The sequence below is a fragment of the Thamnophis sirtalis genome, unplaced genomic scaffold, assembly GCF_051295495.1.
Source record: "Thamnophis sirtalis isolate CommonGarterSnake01/CBP01778 unplaced genomic scaffold, rThaSir2_p1.2 scaffold_2, whole genome shotgun sequence".
NCBI lineage: Eukaryota > Metazoa > Chordata > Lepidosauria > Squamata > Natricidae > Thamnophis > Thamnophis sirtalis.
In genome coordinates, this window is record NW_028261382.1 from 39,941,378 (window position 1) to 39,961,946 (window position 20,569).

Below are 20,569 nucleotides of genomic sequence, written 5' to 3' on the forward strand. Positions count from 1 at the left end.
GCGACGCTTCAAAGCAAGTGGAGGAATGCAGCGGTGAAGGGGGAAAAAAAAATGAAATTTCCCACGACGACAAAGGAGTTCTGTTTTGCAAAGGAAGGATGCGAAAGTGTGGCTTCTGTTTTTACACGGGTAGACAGAAGCAGACTTGAGTATTTTCAGAATTTGGTTTTTCGGACTGAAATCAGAAATCCAAACCCAGCTTGGTCTGACGACCAAATTCTTTCCCAAATTCCTGATCTATAAAATGCTGGAAAAATAACAGGAAATCAGTTTTCTGCAGCGCTGTAATTTTCCTTTGTGCAAGAGGGCCGCAGAGGGGTGAGTCACCCCCCGCTACTCCTCTGAGTAACCACTGAGAAGAAGAACGCAAAAAAAGTTGGAGACACTCATATTTTTCCCGTTGTCTTGTGCCAAGAGAATGGCGTTGACTTTGCCACATACCAGCTTCTCCTCTTCTAGAACACAGCTGGAGGCTTCCCCTAGAACAATGAGGACTAGACTAAAAAAAAGAGACCCCTGTACTTAGGGACGAATTTTGAGTGATTTCCACTCTGCTTTCATCGGGTCTGGATATGAGTGTAACTAATGTGTACTTGGGGATTTTACGAATTGAAGTCGGTATTTTCTGCCGCCTCCCTTGCAGTAGAGAAAGAGAGAGAGAGAGAAAGAACAAAAGGAAGAGAAATGAAAGAAAGAATGAAACAGAAAGAGAAAGAAAGAAAAAGAGGAAAAAAGGAAGGAAGGAAAGAAAACCAAAAGAAAGAGGAAAGGAAAAATCTTTTTTTATTATTATTTTAATTCCTATTGTACCTACATTTTGCAAAAAGTCCATCTTTTTAATATTGAGAACTATCCAGATTTGCCTTGCTGGTGTAAGACGGGCAGTCAATATACTTAATAAATAAATAAAAAACTTTTTTATTTTTAAAAAGAGAGCTTTCTTTTTAGAAGAATTATCCTGAAGATAAGCTGACTTCTCCCTCCGCCCTTTTGCAAACTGGAAAAAGTCCAACAGAGATTTTAAAAAATAAAAAAAAAGAACCGCAGGGTTGTGTGCTAACGAAAAGAATTGGGCAAAAATCCAGATTTAAGTTTTCCCTAGCAACCAAAGGGGAAGGAGGGGGAGGGAAACCCCCACACCTACTTGTTAAGTGAACACCCCTTCCCCATGGACTCTGCTGGTCAGAAGGAAAATATCTTTTAAAATCTTTTTTATCACTTTAATTCTTAGTGTGAATTAAACTTTTGCAAAAGTTGATTGCGAATTGACCAGAGTTATCTTACGGTAAGATGGGCAATCAATATATTTAATAAATAAATGCATAACTTGTCTTTAAAAGAAGAGAGGTATCTTGTTAGGAGAATTTTCTGAAAATAAGCTGACTTCCCTCGCCACCCTCTTGCAAAAACTGGAAAAAGTCCAGCAGAGATTTAAAAAAGAAAAAAGAATTGTGTGCTAAGGGATTGGGCAAAAATAGCAATAGCAATAGCAGTTAGACTTATATACCGCTTCATAGGGCTTCCAGCCCTCTCTAAGCGGTTTACAGAGTCAGCATATCGCCCCCAACAATCCGATAGATAGATAGATAGATGATAGATAGACAGACAGACAGACAGACAGACAGACAGACAGAATGATAGATAGATAAGATGGATGATAGGTAGGTAGATATAGATAGATAAGATGGATGATTGATTGATTGATTGATAGATAGCAATAGCAGTTAGACTTATATACCGCTTCATAGGGCTTTCAGCCCTCTCTAAGCGGTTTACAGAGTCAGCATATTGCCCCCAACAACAATCCGGGTCCTCATTTTACCCACCTTGGAAGGATGGAAGGCTGAGTCAACCCTGAGCCGGTGAGATTTGAACAGCCGAACTGCCGAACTAGCAGTCAGCTGAACTAGCCTGCAGTACTGCACTCTAACCACTGCGCCACCTCGGCTCCTCCAAAAAAAAAAATGATTAAAAAAAAATGATTAAGATTTCTCTCTCCACCGAAAGGAAAGTGGGGGGAGGGTAAACAGAGCCCGTGGCAAGATCTGTGGCAACACAATTGCAGTGGTAGGTGAATGACGAAACCTCTCAGTTGCATTTTTGCGGTTCTGTCCCAACCTTCCCCTTCGCAAGTCGTGACTTGAACGTGAACTTTTTTCTTTTTTTTTAAAAAAAAGAAGCGTCTCTCATTGGCTCTTGAAACGAGCATTTCTCCAAATATTTAACCCTCTTGAAATCCTGGCTGATTTTTCTGTGCTTCACCTTGCGGCCAACAGAGGAATCAACCCCACTTTAAAAATAGCAATAGCAGTTAGACTTATATACCGCTTCATAGGGCTTTCAGCCCTCTCTAAGCGGTTTACAGAGTCAGCATATCGCCCCCAACAGTCTGGGTCCTCATTTCACCCACCTCGGAAGGATGGAAGGCTGAGTCAAACTTGAGCTGGTGAGATTTGAACCGCCGAACTGCAGATAGCAGTCAGCTGAAGTGGCCTGCAGTACTGCACTCTAACCACTGCGCCATCTTGGCTCAAATAAGTAAGGAAATATTGTGGACGAAGGAAACAGAAAGAAGGAGAACGGATGCATTCAATCAGAAGGAATTTATTGAGACTAGAAGGAAGATGTCTAAGGACACCGAAGGGGTTTACATCCGCCTAGATTTGCTCCTTGACGACTCCGGGTAGAATTTGGGGTGTGTTGCGTTCCTCATCTTGTGACCTCCTGTGGAGTTTGGAAGGTATTTCGGAATCGTCGAAGAGGCAAAGGGGCGGATCGAGACCCCGAGTAGCAGAAAACCCAAATGATTATAGAGACCCCCTTGCTTTTTTCTCAACCTTAAGCTTAACACTTCCATGGATACATCCCAAAGGGAAGAGACCAGGATCCCCTTTGTTAGGGTATCACCTTGGACCAAAAGAGCTGATTTTCAGATGATTAGATTAACTGATTAGAACAAAACTCAACAGGATCAAAGAACATCTGTGGAAAGAAGCCAAGCGAGCTTCAAGCTCGCATCTTCATCTCAACTTCTAGGGTTGCTCCTGCTTCTTCTGGGCCAACAGATATTCGTACAGTGGGTTGCAAACCACGGACGGTTTGCTTTCCACCAGAGAACCGCTCGGCTTCTCCATGACGGCTTGTTGGACATCGTCCTCCAAAGGCGGCTGAGATTCCTGGGCCCATGAGCCACTTCCGTCGTCTTCCTCCCCTTTGGGTTCCTCCATCTCAGGTTGAGGAGCTTCTCCCTCACGGTGGACTTGCTGTTGGTTGAGAGCAGCAAGTTCTTGAGCTTCGCCTCCCTCTCCAGCCGGAGAGACCTCAGACTCGCCTTCAACTTGGGGGGCTGGCGTGGGATGGTACCCTTGGACCCAGCTTTCCTGGCCCTCGGTGATCTGTCGTTCGCTTGGTTGGGAGATAGTTCTCTTGCCTACAGGTGAACCTCCTTTTCGTTGGGCTTGATCCACTCCAGCGTCTTGGCCTTCGGTTTGATGGTGTTGCAGCCACCGTCTTTGCGGACCTCTCTGTTCTGGTCCAGACAAACGTTGGCTCTCTCTTGTGACCTGGTGCTGCTCACGTGGACTCACCGGGCTTCGTTCTGCCTTAGATTGTCCAGGCTTCCTTGATGGTTGAACTTCACCAGACTCTGGTGGCCTTTGGTCTCTCAGCAGACTACGTCCACGGTCAGCGGTTTGATTGGGAACAGAGGTGGCTTCACGTGGCTGAGTGCTGTCCCCCATATTATCTTGTGTTACTTCAATATCCCTGAAATTAGGGTCAGAGGACTGCACTGTCCTCTGATGCTCACCATCTCTTGGGTCAACTTCATATGGGTTGGAAGGCTTCTGATCATCTTCTACTAGGTCAGTTTCTGTGTGGGTCCTCCATCTCTGGTCAGCAGACTCACGTGATGGCGTCCTCCGTGGTCCTTGATCATCTTTAGGGCCAACCTCATAGGTCGGGGCTCTCCTCTGGTTGATCTGACTTGTACCAGAGTCATGGGATAAAGTTCTTCTTGGGTCTCCACCTTCTACTGAGCTAGCCTCATAGGTTTGGGTGTGCCTCTGATCCATGTTTTCATCATCAGAATCATGTCTTGAGGTTCTTCTCTGGTGTTCACTCTCTCTGTGGTGAACTCTACGGAATTGGCCAACATCTCTAACCTCAACATTGCTTCCCCTTTGCCCTTCATCTTCTCTTTGAGCAATTTCAATTGCCCAGATTTGTCTCTGGCCATTGCTTAGTCTATCATAGCTTTGTCTCTTCACTTCTCTTTGTAGAGTATGTCTATATATCTGTTGTTTATTCTGGTCATACTCTCTTGGACTATCCGATGGAGAAATCCTATCTGATTGTCTTGGTCTGATGTTTGCTTCTCTTGGTTGGAGTTGTTCCCTTTCATCAACTCTTGGATCAATCAGCTGATGCCTTCTCATCTCCCTCTCTCTGGGTTCTGAATAACGTGACTGAGGCCTTCTCCTGTCTCTCTCACTGTCCCAGGTTTCACGTTCATAATACCCTTGCCTCTCCTGGTTGTCTTCTCTCTTGGGTGATTCACGAGGCTGGAGCCTTCTCCTTCTTGCGACATCTCTTCCTAGAGAGTGAACTTCGTAATTATGGGGTCTTCTCTGATCATCTCTTCTTGGTTCCTCATATCTTTGCGGTCGGATATATCTGATGTCCCTGGCCACAGGCTCAAGGGACTGGGACCTCCTCCTTCTAACTTCGGTTACTCTGGTATCCTCCCGGCTGAACTCCCGCCTTCTCCGCTCTACGTCCTGAGGATGTTGGGATCTTCTGACCTCTTCTCTGCCTTCGGACTCATGAGATCGGGAAGGTCTGTCCATGTTCTCAAGCTCAGGAGAATAGGGCCTCCTCCTCCTCCTTTCTTGCTCCCTGCGTTCCAAACTTTCCACTTCTTGTCTTCTGGAAGCTTCACGTGGTCGTGGTCTGCTCCACTCATCTTCATCCTGTCTCCTTTCAGATCTTCTGAATTCTTCCTCTTCTGCCTGGATTGCTCTACGAACATCTTCTCTCGATTGAAAGACAGAGCGTCCTCGTCTCCTCCTCCCCTCATTCTCTCTCTGGTCATCTTCATGGAACTGTGATCTTCTCTCACCTTCTCTGGACAATGGGCGATGCTCCTCATACTCCTCTACTGGGCTACGGTGACGAATACGATCTTGGCGCTCATCAGCCACATGGGGTTCAAAGGCACGAGACCTCCGCTCACCGCGCATTTCCAGATCCCTCCTTCCATCTTCCCCTTCTCGCCGTTCACGAGACGGTCGACTTCCTTCAACATCGTAATCTGCATGATCCACTCGTGCTTGAGAACCATATCTGAAGAGTCTTCCCTCAATCTCTTGGCCCCAGCGTTGCCTCATTTCTTCCCTCCTGGATGGGACTACTGGAGAATACAGGTCTTCTTCATCCCTGTCCAGTGGATCCCGAACTTCACGTCTCTCATTGTCATTTCTTCTCACAAGTTCTTGGAATTGACGTGGAGAGTCCTCTTCCAGTATTGATTCCTGTTGTCTCCATTGACGGGGTTCTGGTATCTCAATATCTTCCCACTCTTTGGGCTCAAGGCATCGTTGTTTAGGCTCTCTTTCCTGGTGTTCCTGAGATGGACGGTCTCTCCTATCCCTCAACTCGGGTTCATGTCCTTCAAAGATGCTATCTTCTTGTTCTTCTTCTTCTTCTTCTACTTCTTCTTCTACTTCTACTTCTTTTACAGGTTCGATGGGAAGGTAGCATCCCACCAGTTCCCCCCGTCTTCCTTCCTCAATGGAACGTAGGGAAGCCCCATCCAAGCCTTGTCTCTCATGGACATAGTCTCCCCTCCTTTCCCCATCCTGAAGCTGCCGGCCTCCTCTTTTGGTTCCTCCTGCTTCTCCTTCGCGTAGGGCTCTGCTACTTTCGTCCCGAAGAAGATACTCTCTGGGCTGCAGGTACCTGTAACAACCCTTGGCAATTTGGAAGACGAAAATCAGGTACTCGTTGAAGTCCACCAAGCTGTCTCCATTGACGTCCAGCAGCTTGAACGTGAGCTCAATTGTCTGAGGGTCGCAAGGATTCTGGAAGTGAGGAGAAATCCAAAAGGAAGAGGGTTGGTTTTTGGGACCACCAATAGCACCTCAACATTTTTCACAGTTAAGATGATCATTTATTATGTTTTAAGTGGAACGATATCCAAAGAAGCATTGTCCTGCCCAATAGGATTGTTGAGTGGTTAACTTACCCAACGGCTTCCCCTGCTGGAAATGGGGCCTGTCATCCCTTCAACCCCAAACTCTGGTCTTGGCTCAGCCTACATGTATCCCCTGATTATTCCCCCAGCCCCAATTCCTGTGTTGTAGCTCAGTAGAGCTGGAAGAGACCATAGAGGTTCTCCATCCCACTTCCTGGCTCCTAGAATAGGCTCCACCAGACCATCTCTGATAGGTGACCTTCCAGCCTGGCTTGACATCCTCCACCGAAGGAACACCATGTAAGGATTCACGGTGGACAGTGCAGGATCCAGCCAGAACACGGATGAATGCTGCCATCAGGACATGGCTTGGAATGAAGGGTCCTGAAGATCCATCACGGTGGGCATTGCCCGATGTTGTCCCTCATCACCACCACCTCCCCAACGGTTGGTGCTCACCTCCAAGACTTCAGCAAACTCCTTCTGGATAAGCGTCTTCATTTCTCTCCGGTTGAGAGCGAGGTTGCCATCCTGGCATCGGGCATACTTGTGAAAGATTCCGACGATGGTACAGACACTGTCCAGAAAGTAGCTCATCCTGAAGTCCCTTTCTGCAAAGACAGGGAAAGGGACAATGAAGAAGGGCCTCTAATTTTTCTAGAGTGGCCCCAAAGGGAATTTGTCCTCTAAGGAAACTGCTCAACTCTCCCCCGGTCTTGATTCTCCCCCCAACCCCGATTTTTCAACTCACCCAGCTCAGCAAAATCAGGGGAACAGCCTCCGAGACAAAAGTGTGGAAGCACCAGGAAGCCAAACCCCTTTTATAGGTTGGCTAATTGTACCATGCAAGGCGACACCCTCTTGAGAGGACAATCTGATTCATCTTCAGCCCGGGCTCGTTCCACCTTTCTGTTTTCGGGACAAATTGCTCGGCGACTTGTAATTTCCACCTTGTTCGTTGTCATGTTCCCCCACATGGAAGCCTAAAATAGCATTCGCTGTCTCTCTGCAATTTTAAAAAAGGAGGAAAGAAGCGTGCCTGCCATAGCTTGTGGGGTGATCATCAACGTCTTCCCCTGCTTCTGACGTGCCCATGGTTGGGTTCGATCTGGGCATCATACCATGTAAGGGTTGGAAGAGATGAATTCCATGGCACGTGCAGGTTTCTTGATTCGTCTTAAGTTCAAAAGCCAAGGTTGGTTTCCAGAAGGAAGAGGGTTTAAGCTTTGGCGGGAGAACATGAGCTCTTGTGACCACACCAGGACTTATGGTTTGATCTGGTGCAGAATTCCACGGTTTATGGTCCAGAAGAGACCTATCAATCAACGGCTTTTTGCTCTATTCATCTTTCCTCCAGGTTGGGAAGCAATATATCCCAGAATGATAGATCTTGTAGACCAAGAATGGGTGAGGTCTAAATCTCTGTCATCGCCCAGCAGGAGAACCTCAAGGAACCTCTGTCACCAATAGAGGGAGTCAAACAAATGGCCTTGGTGAAGGACAGATTTATCTTCCCAAGCTTCAACTTCTTATTTTTCTTGCAAAAAAAACACCCCTACAAGGAGAAACAGAACCAAGTTTTGGGGGGTATGAATGTTCTCCAGGAGCCCAAGCTTACGTGACCCTCCCCTCACTTTCCAATTTTTTAAATTAACCTTAACCTTAGCAACTTTAAGGTAGGTGGACTTCAACTCCCAGAAGCCCTCAACCAGCAGGATTGGAGACAGTTTGGAGCACGGAAATGTTTGGGACCCCGTTGAGTTTTGAATCCAAGCTTGGAACGTTCCCAATGGGTTAGGGTAGGGTAATCGTGGTAAACAGATGATAAAATGTCTTGGGAAAATGTGCAATAAAAATTATAGTTATGATGTAAGATGTACGGTGAGATCCCTCCACCCTAATCAGTTGGACGTGTTCAACGATGGAATATGTCCTCCACAGAGGGAGCCTTAAAAGAAGGGGACATTTTTTTTAAGGAGGGCTGAGAAGTTCTCAAGAACTTTGGAGACAACCTTGTTTGCCCAACCACAGATGTTTTCTGCAAGGCGGGTCAACGCTGTGACTATTTTCAGAAATATTCCTTTTGTTCTGTTCCTTCAACGTTCCCTGGTCTTTACCCTACACCATTTATCACTTTATTTTAAGGGTCCCTGCCTTGTTTGTTCAACCCGTGGAGGCCACCTCCTTGTTATTTTTTGTTCCCTGCAGAAAAAGGATGTGAGTAATTTTTGTCCTGTCGCCGCTTGTTTTAGCGGCCGGGCTAATTACACCTGGGATAATGATACCTTAACTCATCTAGTGGGTTAAATTTAAATGGGTGTCTTCTCCAAAATGGAGAATGCGGCATCTCTGGTGGGGTGCAAGCTCCAGCTTTTGAATAAAACTCTTGGGCCCGAAAAGGACCTGTTTTGACCATGCCCATGAGAAGATAGAGACCATCGGATCAGTTTTCTTACCGAATTCAGTTGGGTCAGCTTCTCTGTCCTTATGAGAAGTCAAAAACAAACTTCTCTTCCCTTAGTTGTTTCTGCAACCCGCAGCACACCCAAGCTTGTGTCCACCAACATCCCCTTTATGAGCACAATTGTCTCCAGGTTGTGATTTCAGGAAGATATTTAGACGGAACAGCAAGCTGTGACTCGGTGCCAGCACAACGTGGTCATCAGATGCTTTCTCAAGGCTTCAAGACCTTCCCCCTCAAAGCTTCAAGGCATGGCTGAGTGTGGATGATGGATCTTGTCCGGAGAACCCGCCTTCAACAGTTAGTTGAACTTATGACTTGGAGGATTCTTGGGGTTGCATGTGCGAGAATAACAGTTGACCCCCCCCCCCAAAGTCCATCAAGCGGATGGCTAAAGCCTTCGAGATGTTTCTTCACCCTCAACTCCAAGTGTGCTTGTCCAGTGGTGGCTTCTGGGAACGAGTTTGGTGGACCCTGAAAAACGTGGCGTCCCACTGCTTTGAATGTCAATGTGCCAACTTTGATGTTCTGGATCTGATAGGGTTTGAGGAGCTAAGAAACATAGAACAGTTGTACAAATGAAAGTTGACCCCCAAATATTAGAGAGTGGAAAGATTATTCGAGCTGAATCCCACTTTATCTCCACCACTAGTTATTTTGATAGCCAAGCCCTCTCCAAAGGAGCATCGCTCACAGTTGCTGTTCATTACCTGCCATTTTGAACCATGCTAGGAAATTAACTATGCTAGGAAATTAAAAGATGGGAAAGAAGTGGAGATAATGACAGATTTTATTTTCCTGGGCTCCAAGATCACCGCAGATGGGGACTGCAGCCAAGGAATTAAAAGAGGCTTGCTCCTGGGGAGGAAAGCTATGGCAAATCTAGACAGCATCCTAAAAAGCAGAGACATCACCCTGCCAATAAAAGTATGTCTAGTCAAGGCTGTGGTTTCCCCAGTTGCCATGGATGGCTGTGAAGGTTGGGCCATAAGGAAGGCTGAGCGCCAAAGAATGGAGGCCTTTGAACTCTGGTGCTGGAGAAGAAGACTCCTGCATTGAGTCCCTTGGACTGCAAGGCCATCCAACCGGTCAGTCCTGGAGGAGATCCACCCTGGCTGCCCTTTAGAAGGCCAGATCCTGAAGAGGAAACTCAAAGACTTTGGCCACCTAATGAGAAGGAAGGACTCCCTGGAGAAGAGCCTCATGCTGGGAACGATGGAGGGCAGAAGAAGAAGAAGGGGATGGCAGAGAAGGAGGGGGCTGGATGGAGTCACTGAAGCAGTCGGAGTGAGCTTAAATGGACTCCAGAGGATGGGAGAGGACAGGAAGGCCTGGAGGAACATTGTCCATGGGGTTGCGATGGGTCGCAACTAACAACAACAAGGAAGTTAACCAGCCTTACTCATTTCCACCAAAACCCCTGATCTTTTTGGAAAATGGAATTTCAATGTAGGGCAAATGCGACATTTCTCCAAACCCCTGAGCTTCCATGCTTTAGAGTTGAGACCTTCCATCCTTCATTTATTCAGAACGATGAATACGTGAGATGTTCCCTTCCTCTCCTCCTCAAGAACTTCATCCCGGTGGCCCTAAAATTAGCATGATTACCCCAAGGGTGTGAGCTGTCATTTGCTCATGGCGTTATTTATCTTAACAAGAATTGCTGGGGGAAAAAAAATTGTCCCCCACCTTTTGAAAAACAGGAGTGACTAGTCAAAGAGCATAGACTTGTTCTACCAAGAGGTTTTAGGGTGGCAATCAAGTTTGAGCTACTACGGGGATCTCAAATAAGTATTGCTCCCAGCAACACCCGGGAAAGGAAAATATTTTGTAGCCAGGACCCTAAAAGAAGGAAAGGGTGGGGGAATTGAACCCCAGTTTGCATCAAAAATAGACACTCTCTAAGATCCAAGAAGGGATGCAGTGGCTCAGGGGCTAAGACACTGAGCTTGTCGATTAGAAAGGTCGGCAGTTCGGCGGTTCGAATCCCTAGCACCGCGTCACGGAGTGAGCTCCCGTTACTAGTCCCAGCTTCTGCCAACCTAGCAGTTCAGAAAGCACATAAAGTGAACAGTTCTAAGTCAGCTGTTACGAAATAGAGTTGGAAGGAACATTGGAGGTCTTCTAGTCCAGCCCACTGCTGAAGGAGTAGATCCATTCCCAGTCCAGACAAGAGGCTCTCCAGTCTCTTCTTAAAAAAACCTCTTCTCACTAACTAGTAAGGGTTTCTTCCCACCCACGTAATATTTAATCGGGTATCTAACCCAGGAAAGACAGAATTCCGGTGGTTCCCTGGAAACTGATGTTATTTTGGTGTGTTTGTTTAAAAAAAGACGGCTATAAGGGGGTAAGTTGAAATACAAGGATTAACAACCGGCTTGAAAGAGGCGAGGTGTTGCAATACGGGCTGGGCTGGACGTAAATTTATCTATCATCCAAGCAGGGTGTTAGCATCTTTAAGAAATATATAAAAAGGAATTGGATACCTGCTATTCTCCATCAGTTCCCTGAAGGCTTTCAACCATTGAATGTACTGAGCTGGGTGAGTTGAAAACGGATCGTTGCTACGTTGGGAAAGGAATTAAACTTGGGAGGTTTCTGAGAGATTTAGAAAGAGCAAGGACCAAGTTGGAAGGAAGAGAAGTTGGGTTGATTTAAAGGGATTGAGGAGTCATATTTTGGGGCAACGTATCTTGGAAGTAGCTTTGGTGGGACGCGGTGGCTCAGTGGCTAAGACGCTGAGCTTGTCGAGGAGAAGATCAGCAGCTTGGCGGTTCGAATCCCTAGCGCTGTGTAACGGGGTGAGCTCCCGTTCCTTGTCCCAGCTTCTGCCAACCTAGCAGTTCGAAAGCAGGTAAAAATGCAAGTAGAGAAATAGGGACCACCTTTGGTGGGAAGGGAACAGCGTTCCGTTGCGTCTTCGGCGTTGAGTCATGCCAGCCACATGACCACGGAGACGTCTTCGGACAGCGCTGGCTCTTCGGCTTATCCCAGGGCTCTAATATGGGTGCAAATGTTCTTTCCCTTGTTTCTGCAGACAAAATCTCTGACATGGCTGGTCTCGTGGACAGTATCTGCACCATCATCACTGTCTTTCACAAGTATGCCGACAGGAGGGATGAGTGCTCCTCCATGAAGCGAAGGCAGATGAAAAGACTCATCCAAAAAGAGTTTGGTGACATTCTAGAGGTAAGGAGTTTCTACCGAAATGTTGAAGGCTAGTTTGGGATCGTTGGAGGTCGGATGAAGTTGGGAAGAGCTGTCCAGTCTCGAAGTAAAATCTTTGTGATTTCTGGTTGTTGCTTTTTTCCCCCCCTCCCCAGAACCCTCGTGATCCTCAAATTGTCAAGCTGACCTTCCAACTGCTGGACGTGAACGGAGACAACCGCGTCGACTTCAATGAGTTCCTCTTCCTCATCTTTGAAATGGCCACCGCTTGCTATAGCGTCTGGCATCCCCGGGAGTGTCTTTCATACAGTGAGGTACGGAGGAGAGCCGTGAGTGACGAACCGCGTGGGAATGAAAGCAACCGCCGGGAGTTCCTGGAGGAGGACCGGAGAAGAGACGATGTCCGTGACAGGCGAGGTGCCGATAGGACCCCCCTTCAACCCACGGAAGAAGGCAGACAAAGGGAACTTTCCAGTGAACGTCGAGAAGAAGCAGACCGCCACTTTGAAGGACGTGATGGCGAGTTGAGGGATGGTGATAGGAGAGACCGTCCATCTCAGGAAGGTCGGGAAAGAGAGCCTAAACAACGACGCCTTGAGCCCAAAGAGCGGGAAGATATTGAGATACCAGGACCTCGTCAACGGGGACAACGGGAATCAGAACTGGAAGAGGACTCTCCACGCCAGTCCCGAGAACGCGTGAGAAGAAATGACAACGACAGACGTGAAGTTCGGGGTCTGCTGGACAGGGATGAAGAAGACCTGTATTCTCCAATAGTCATATCCAGGAGGGAAGATGGGAGGCGACGTCATGGACGAGGTGCTGAACATGAGGAAGCTGAGAGAAGACTCTTCAGACATGATTCTCCAGCACGAGTGGATCGTGCAGATTACGACGTTGAAAGAAATCATCCGTCTCGTGAACGGCGAGAAAGGGAAGATGGAAGGAGGGAGCTGGAAATGCGCGGTGAGCGGAGGTCTCGTGCCTTTGAACCCCGTGTGGCTGATGAGCGCCAAGATCGTATTCGTCACCGTAGCCCAGTAGAGGAGTATGAGGAACATCGCCCATTGTCCGGAGAAGGTGAGAGAAGATCACAGTTCCATGAAGATGACCAGAGAGAGAGTGAGGGAAGGAGACGAGGGCGCTCTGTCTTTCAATCGAGAGAAGATGTTCGTAGAGCAATCCGGGCAGAAGAGGAAGAAGTCAGAAGATCTGAAAGGAGACGTGTTGAAGATGAGGGGAGCAGACCACGACCACGTGGAGCTTCAAGAAGACAAGAAATGGAAGACCTGGAACGTAGGGAGGAAGAGAGGAGGAGGCCCTATTCTTCTGAGCTTGAGAACATGGACAGACCTTCTCGATCTCATGAATCTGAAGGCAGAGAAGAGGTCAGAAGATCCCAACGTCCTCAGGACGTAGAGCGGAGAAGGCGGGAGTTCAGCCGAGAGGAAACCCGTGCCACAGAAAGCGTAAGGAGGAGACCCCAATCCCAAGAACCTGAATCCAGGGACCCCAAGTATGATAGATCTCAAAGTTTTGAAGAACCACCGAGGAGACCCCGTAACTACGAAGTTCGGTCCCAAGAAAGAGATTCTGAAAGGAGGAGAAGGCTCCAGCCTCGTGAATTAGTTGAGAGAGAAGACAATCAGGAGGGACCACGTTATGAACATGAATCCCGGGACAGGGAGAGAGGTGGGAGACGCGCCATGTCCCTTGAAGCTGAAACCAGAGATGAAGACCGGAGAAGGCCTCAAGAAAGTCCCTCAAGATATGGCGAAAGGGAGAGACTCCCAGAAGGAGATGACCGAATGAGACGTACAGGTCGAGACATGGCGAGCCCTTCTGATGCTGGCCGGAGAGAGCTTGACCCCAGCAGCCCACGGCAGATGTCCAGACGCAGAGTTCCTGAACTCAGAAGATCTGAACCTCGTAACCCTAAGCCAGACACGAAGGGCTAGAAAAGGAAGGTTGAAGCCAAAGTAAGCAGCACCGTGGCTAGTTCTCCAGAACTTGAGAAACCACATTTCCCAGCAGTTCTGGACCAAGATAAGAGTTGCTGGGGACTGTCATTTGATCAACATCTGGAGAGGCTCTGCGCTCCTTGGCCTTTTTTTTTGTGTGGAATCTTTGACCATGAAGCCAACCGGTTTGCTCGTAGTCGTAGCCTTACTATATTCAATAACTCTATATTTTCCCACCTATCCCAGCCATTCGAGGAACGAAGGAACCACGATGAAGAACCAGTTGAAGACATCCATCAAGAGCCTTCCATCAAGGGGGAACCAACGGAAGCCAGCCTGGTTCTTCCTTGATGTCGAACGTGCGAAGGTGTCCTGCGCGAAGGTGTTCACCATTGATCAAGCGGTCAACTCCATTGGGTTGTTGAACACTAGCTGTACTCTATTTTCCCCTTCACCCTTTTTTTCTCTCTTGATTTTTCTAACTTTGGATTTAGGGTAAACGTGGTGGGTTACTGGGTTTTTGGTGGGCTACTGGTGATGGAAATGAAACAAGTTAAATAAAGAGCAGTTTCTTCTAAACAAACTCCACGTTGTTTGTCATTTGAATTGACTTTTGAATTTGAATTTGAATTTCCTTTATTTGTATGCCGCCCTTTTCCCTGGGGGGACTCAGGGCGGCTCACAATTCAAAAAAAGGGGGGGGGAGACAAACAGTATTCCAATATGTAAACAATACAACATATTAAAAGAGAGCACAACAGTCACACAATTCGGGTGGGGTTGGAATCTTAACCCCAGGCCAGCCGGGACAGCCAGATCTTCAAAGCGGCGCGGAAGGATTGGAGGGTGGTGAGGGTCCGAATCTCCACGGGGAGTTCGTTCCAGAGGGTCGGAGCAGCCACCGAGAAGGCTCTCCTCTGGGTAGTTGCCAGTTTGCACTGGCTAGTAGATGGAATTCGGAGGAGGCCTAATCGATGCGATCGTATCGGTCTAGTGGAGGTGATTGGCAGTAGGCGGTCTCTCAAATACCCAGGCCCACTTTTAGCTCTTGGATGGACACATTGTAGTAAACGATGGGAATTCTGCACTAGAGGCAGAAGAAAGTAACAGGTGGAAACTTTACCAAGAAGAGATCCAACCCAGAACTATGGGAAAATGTCCCAATAGGGAGGACAATTAATCAGTGGAACAGCTTCCCTCCAGAAGTTGCGGGTGGTCCATCACTGGAGGTTTTTAAGAAGAGATTGGACAATCATTTGTCTGAATTGGTATAGGGTCTCCTCCTTGAATAGAGGGTTGGATTAGAAGACCTCCAAAGTTCCTTCCAACTCTGATATTCCGAATCCTCTGAGCATGGAGAGCAACATTCTCTAAATCAAGGACTGACAACTTCAGTTCCCAGAATTCCTCCGCTAGCATGGTGTCAATGTCAGGGTTGCAAATAGCACCCAATATAAAATCAGAGTCCAAGGCAAAGGATTCCTCAAAGTTCCAATTGATGAAGAGAGTCATGTTGGCACATCTGGGGAAACCCGAATCTGAAAGCTTCCCGGTTTCCCCACCCAGTTAAAAGTTCAAGACCCTGCTCCAACACCCACAAGTCCATCACATGGTCCAATCTTCCCCTGCCACGAAGACAGATCCCTCCCATCCAGCTCCAAGACAAAGATGACCTTGGCCTTCTAAGAAGAATGTTATTATGGCTACCTATCACCCAACTCCATATAATCCCCCCTCCTGTTTCCCAACAGTAGAAAGTTTGGCAGTCCCAAAAAAGTTTAGATGGCTTGCAGACATGACACATGGGCAGGGAGAGTTGAAGTCCACACATCTTCAAGTTTGCCGTGGTTGAGAAACACAGCTTTGAAACATCCCATAATGCATTGTGTTAAAATAATCTGCTACCTGGTCATTGACCACAGGAGGGTGCCAGAAGACCATCAGATGTTGTTTCTTCTAACTTAAAGCTGTGTAACTGTTCTGCGTTGATAGGACCTTCTAATCGTCAACCAGAAGCTGGGTTTCCATCACAGCAGGCGAGATTTTTGAGTGAGAACGTAACTTCTAAGTGAGAGTGTAGGATTTCTTTTCAGGGATTAAAACTAGTCCCCCCCCCTTTTTAAAAAGATTTTAAAAATACATTCACAATTATATGATCTCATAACTGTTATTAATAATATGTATTTATAACAATTTTTCCCTACTGTTGACAATATACTTGAAGATTGCTTTTTTATCATCCCATAGATCCATCTTATCTTACAACGGTCCTACTTCTTCTTCCCTCCCTCTCTCTTTCCTTCCCTCGTTTCTTCTCTCCTACTCCCCTTCCTTCCCTCCCTTCTTCCCCTTCCCTCCTTCTCTCCTTCCCTCCTTCCTTCCCTCCTTCCTTCCTTCCCTCCTTTCTTTTCTCCTTCTCTCCTTCCTTTCCCCCTTCCTTCTCTCCTTCCTTCCCTCCTTCCTTCCCTCCTTCCTTCTCTCCTTCCCTCCTTCCTTCCCTCCTTCCTTCTCTCCTTCTCTCCTTCCTTCCCTCCTTCCTTCCCTCCTTGCTTCCCTCCCTCCTTCCCTCCTTCCTTCCTACCCCTCTTTCTTCTCTTTCTTCTCTCCTTCCTTCCTTCCCTCCTTGCTTCCCTCCCTCCCTCCTTCCCACCCCCCTTTCTTCTCTTTCTTCTCTCCTTCCTTCCTTCCTCCTCTCCCTTTCCCTTCTCTCCTTCCCCTTCCTCCCCTTTACCCTTCCCCTCTTCTTCCCATTCCTCCCCTCTTTCTTACTCTTACATTCCCTCCCTTTCTTCCTCTGCCTTTCCCTTTCTCCTATTCCTCTCCTTTCTCCTCTCCTTCCTATCTTTCCTTCTACTCCTCCCTCCATCCACTCTATCCGTTGTTGTGTTTACGTATTCTCCTCTTCAGGGGATGACCTGGTTCTCTTTTTCTTTTTTTCCCCTTATTTGAAAGTTATATAAAAAAGGCAAGATTTACAAAATACAAGATACAAAAATAGATAAAGCTCTTTATCTATTTTTGGCGGAATTATTCCTCTTCCAAAGACTCAAAGTGTTCAGAGAAGAGCAACTAAGATGATTAAAGGCCTGGAGACTACAACATATGAAGAACGGTTGCAGGAATTGAGTTTAGCTAGTCTAATGAAAAGACGGACCAGGGATGACATGATGACAGTCTTCCCATATTTGAGGGGCGGCCCCAAAGGAAGGGAGGTCGACCTGTTCTCCAAAGCACCGGAAGGCAGGATAAAAAGCAACGGATGGAAACTAATCAAGGAGAGAAGCAACGTGGAATTAAGGAGAAACTTCCTAACAGTGAGGACAATTAGCCAGTGGAACAGCTAGCCACTCGAAGTCATGGGTGCTCCATCACTGGAGGTTTTGAAGAAGAGACTGGACAGCCACTTGTCTGAAATGGTCCAGGGTCTCCTGCTTGAGTGTGTGGGAGGGGGTTGGACTAGAAGACCTCCAAGGTCCCTTCCAGCTCTATTCTGATTCAAACCAAAGCAGCTTCTAGTTTAGCATTGTTGAGCGTAATGATGTATTTCATTTCATTTTAATTGCACGAAACCAACAGGATTAGGCCAAAATGTAAACTGGATTAAACTCAACCCAAATTAAGTACAGCGGATGGAGTGAGTCTAACGTCTGGATGTTGTTGAGCAGAACAATTCTTCACCACCCCGAAAGCTTTCCTCCCCCTCTCCTTGCCTTTTTCTTTCTTTCTTTCTTTCTTTCTTTCTTTCTTTCTTTCTTTCTTTCTTTCTTTCTTTCTTTCTTCTTTCTTCCTTCCTTCCTTCCTTCCTTCCTTCCTTCCTTCCTTCCTTCCTTCCTTTCTTTCTTGTGCTTTGGAGAATAGCTTGACCCCACCCTCCTCTCTAAGGCAGCCCCTCAAATATTGGAAGGCTGCTCTCGTGTCTCCCTTGGTCCTTCTCTTCACTAGACCAGCCAGGCCCAGTTCCTGCAACCGTTCTTCATATGTTTTAGCCTCCAGTCCCCTCATCATCTTGGTTGCTCTTCTCTGCACTCTTTCTAGAATCTCAACATCTTTTTTATAGTGTGGGGACCAAAACCGGATGCCGTATTCTATGTGTGGTGTAACTAAGGCTTGGATGGAAGTCCATGAGTAAATACATTTCCCCCGCTTAAATCCAGAACTCCCAGCTGAAGTATTTTCAGCTTGAAGTCTTCTAAGCCCAGGTGTTGACCGTAACAATTTCTACTCATGAGTAGCACATGTCTCTTCAGTCAACCAACCCCGGAAGTGTCCTATTTCATAGGTGGAGATCACCAGACAATAGAAGTGGATAGTCTTTCTCACTCTTGACCTTGGAGTCTACGATTGGCAGGCCAATACAAACTCAAAAAGGCGACTTCTTTTTAAGTACGGAATCATTGTGTCGTAAAAAGGAAGCATGCCAGGTGTGCTTGCAAATATATATTTTTTTATTATATCACAGAAAGAAGCATAATTTTTTAGAAAGAATGATTTCGATAGGTTAAGATACACAAGGAATATCACTTGAAGCTGAGCTATGCATTTTCGATCCTTACAGTTGATTGTCTACATTACAACTTTAGGTTGTGACATGGTTGAGCTGGACCATTCCAGCTGGACATCTAAGGCCATGGGGCTCAACTTGGACCACTTGAAGATGAGTGGACTTCAATTCCTAGAACTGAGGTGGCTGGGGATTTGTGGAAGTTGACAAACTTAAAGTAGCCAAGATGGAGAAACATTGAGCTAAGGAGATCTGGAACATTTATAGTATGAACAGAAGCTCAATCATCTTATGAACAATTTTGTCACGCAATTCTGACATTCATTGGCTCATGGGGACATTCACACATTATGGAATGATTGCTGATAAATATTATTGATTTGATATAAAAGCTAGCTGGATAATGGAGGCTGTATCCAATAAACCACCCATCCTGAGCTTCACAAGGTCCTTCTTGTGATAACCAAGGCTAGGTAAGCCTACTGGGAGACAGAGGACAAGAGAGGGAATATGGCTGATGAAGATCTCAGGATTCTTCTCAGAGATTCCTTGCGTGTAGAAACGAAGCATGTTTGAAGCAAGGATCCTGGTTCTTCATAAAGAAGCAAAGGAAGATCTAAACTACTTGAGATCCACCAAGCTTAATGCAGCTCACCCCCTGGCATTTACAGCAAGGGGCTGTGCTTCTCCACCCACGTTTTGTAGATATAGATGGTGAGCAAACCCAGGAAGGTCTTCTCCAAAACTGCCATGAGTCCTGGGTGAGATGGATTGATCTTGTTGAGTCATCTCCATTCCGGTGGTTTTGTGGAGAATTTATTGGCTTTATAGGAAGTGTTTATTGCTTGGTAGACCAGGGAGGAGGGAACTGTAATGGCCTCTGTTTTAGCTGGAACTGGGAAGATTGGAATGGGCGTCGGGGAGAAGAATCTTGGGAGTACTGGACAATTGTGAGATCTCCTGGCTCACCCCGTGGGTATCTCTCAGCTACTTGAGGCCTGGTCAATTCTTGAGACACAGCTCTCTGCTCTGATGGACCACGTTGGCATTGTTCTAATGTGGTGGGATGCCTTTCCTTGTCTTGATGAGGTCGGTAGACTGGCATTTGAGGTTCTTGACGCCTACTTATGACCTGCCCTGGAGCTTGAACATCTTGGTCTTGTTGGACAACCGAACGTTGTTCAACTCCTTGAGATTGGTGTCTCTGTTGGTCATTCTGATTCTGTCCAAGCGTGACCGAACGGGATTCTTGGTCACAAATTTGGACCACCTGGGGATTCCTGAGCTGGGCAGATGCTGATCCTCTTTCTTCAACCTCCACTTGCTGGTTCCTTCCTCCAGAAGGCCTTTGAAGAGTTTCTCGCAATTCCCCAGCTGAGATTTGTTCCATCTCTACAGTGGACCGTTGACTTCTTTCCTGTGCCAATGTTTGGGAGGTCCCTCCCTCCTGACGTGTGCCGCTCTGCTCTTCCACTTGACGTTGTTGGGATGATTGTTGAAGAAGAACATCTTGACTTGCTTCTTGATCTGGGCTGAGGGGTTCCTGAAGACAGCGACGCCTGGGGGGAAGAGCACTTGGATGCCCCTGGGCCTGCCCAGTTCTCATTTCTGACGAAGAACTTTGGAAGGTGAGATTTCCCCTTATCATGTCCTCAATTGATCTCTGAACTGATAGTACCCTCGAGCTTTGTGTTCTTGGGTGAGTAGAAGTCTCTTCCTGTTGGGACTGCTCCTTATCGCCATAACTGGCTTCCAGTCTGGTTCTCTCACTCTCCTGTAACTCAGTCAGTTCCTCTGCATCTAAATTTTTCTTAGGGGGTACAAGTTGCTGGCAAGGACGAGGAGATATTTGTGAGGTTTGGGTCTCCTGCTGTTGTGTGCTGGAGATACCTCTCTGGGATGGTCCATCTCTGGACACTTGTTGAGGTGGGATGTCCCTCTGCTGTGTACTGGAGATATCCCTCTGGGATGGTCCATCTCTGGATATTTGTTGAGGTGGGATGTCCCGCTGCTGTGTACTGGAGATATCCATCTTAGATGGTCCATCTCTGGATATTTGTTGAGGTGGGATGTCCTGCTGCTGAGTGCTGGAGATACCTCTCTGGGATGGTCCATCTCTGGATATTTGTTGAGGTGGGATGTCTCTCTGCTGTGTGCTGGAGATATCCCTCTTAGATGGTCCATCTCTGGATATCTGTTGAGGTGGGATGTCCCTCTGCTGTGTACTGGAGATATCTCTCTGAGATGGTCCATCTCTGGATATTTGTTGAGGTGGGATGTCCCTC

General features: G+C 47.1%; 2 protein-coding genes across 2 annotated transcripts; one reads left to right on the forward strand and one right to left on the reverse strand.

The window, feature by feature from the left end:
• Nucleotides 1–3,032: 3,032 nt before the first annotated feature.
• Nucleotides 3,033–6,790, reverse strand: LOC148048645 (uncharacterized). Its single transcript, XM_087703689.1, has 2 exons — nucleotides 6,653–6,790; nucleotides 3,033–6,080 (listed from the first exon to the last, which is right to left on the reverse strand). The coding sequence occupies exons 1-2, from the start codon at nucleotides 6,788–6,790 to the stop codon at nucleotides 3,033–3,035; spliced, it is 3,186 nt and encodes a 1,061-aa protein (XP_087559815.1).
• A 4,915-nt stretch (nucleotides 6,791–11,705) lies between these two features.
• LOC148048646 (uncharacterized) lies at nucleotides 11,706–13,860 on the forward strand. The gene is made up of 2 exons (XM_087705047.1): nucleotides 11,706–11,843; nucleotides 11,978–13,860. The coding sequence occupies exons 1-2, from the start codon at nucleotides 11,706–11,708 to the stop codon at nucleotides 13,778–13,780; spliced, it is 1,941 nt and encodes a 646-aa protein (XP_087561173.1). The 3' UTR covers nucleotides 13,781–13,860.
• The last annotated feature ends 6,709 nt before the right edge of the window (nucleotides 13,861–20,569 follow it).

What these genes read in the sequence shown, in the direction of transcription:
- LOC148048646 (XM_087705047.1), top strand. Translation starts at nt 11,706, where the DNA reads ATGGCTGGTCTCGTGGACAGTATCTGCACCATCATCACTGTCTTTCAC. An exon ending in AGTTTGGTGACATTCTAGAG is followed by an intron (nt 11,844 to 11,977) that starts GTAAGGAGTTTC and finishes CCCCCTCCCCAG; the next exon opens with AACCCTCGTGATCCTCAAAT.
- LOC148048645 (XM_087703689.1), bottom strand. Translation starts at nt 6,790, where the DNA reads ATGAGCTACTTTCTGGACAGTGTCTGTACCATCGTCGGAATCTTTCAC. An exon ending in AGTTTGCTGAAGTCTTGGAG is followed by an intron (nt 6,081 to 6,652) that starts GTGAGCACCAAC and finishes CCTCACTTCCAG; the next exon opens with AATCCTTGCGACCCTCAGAC.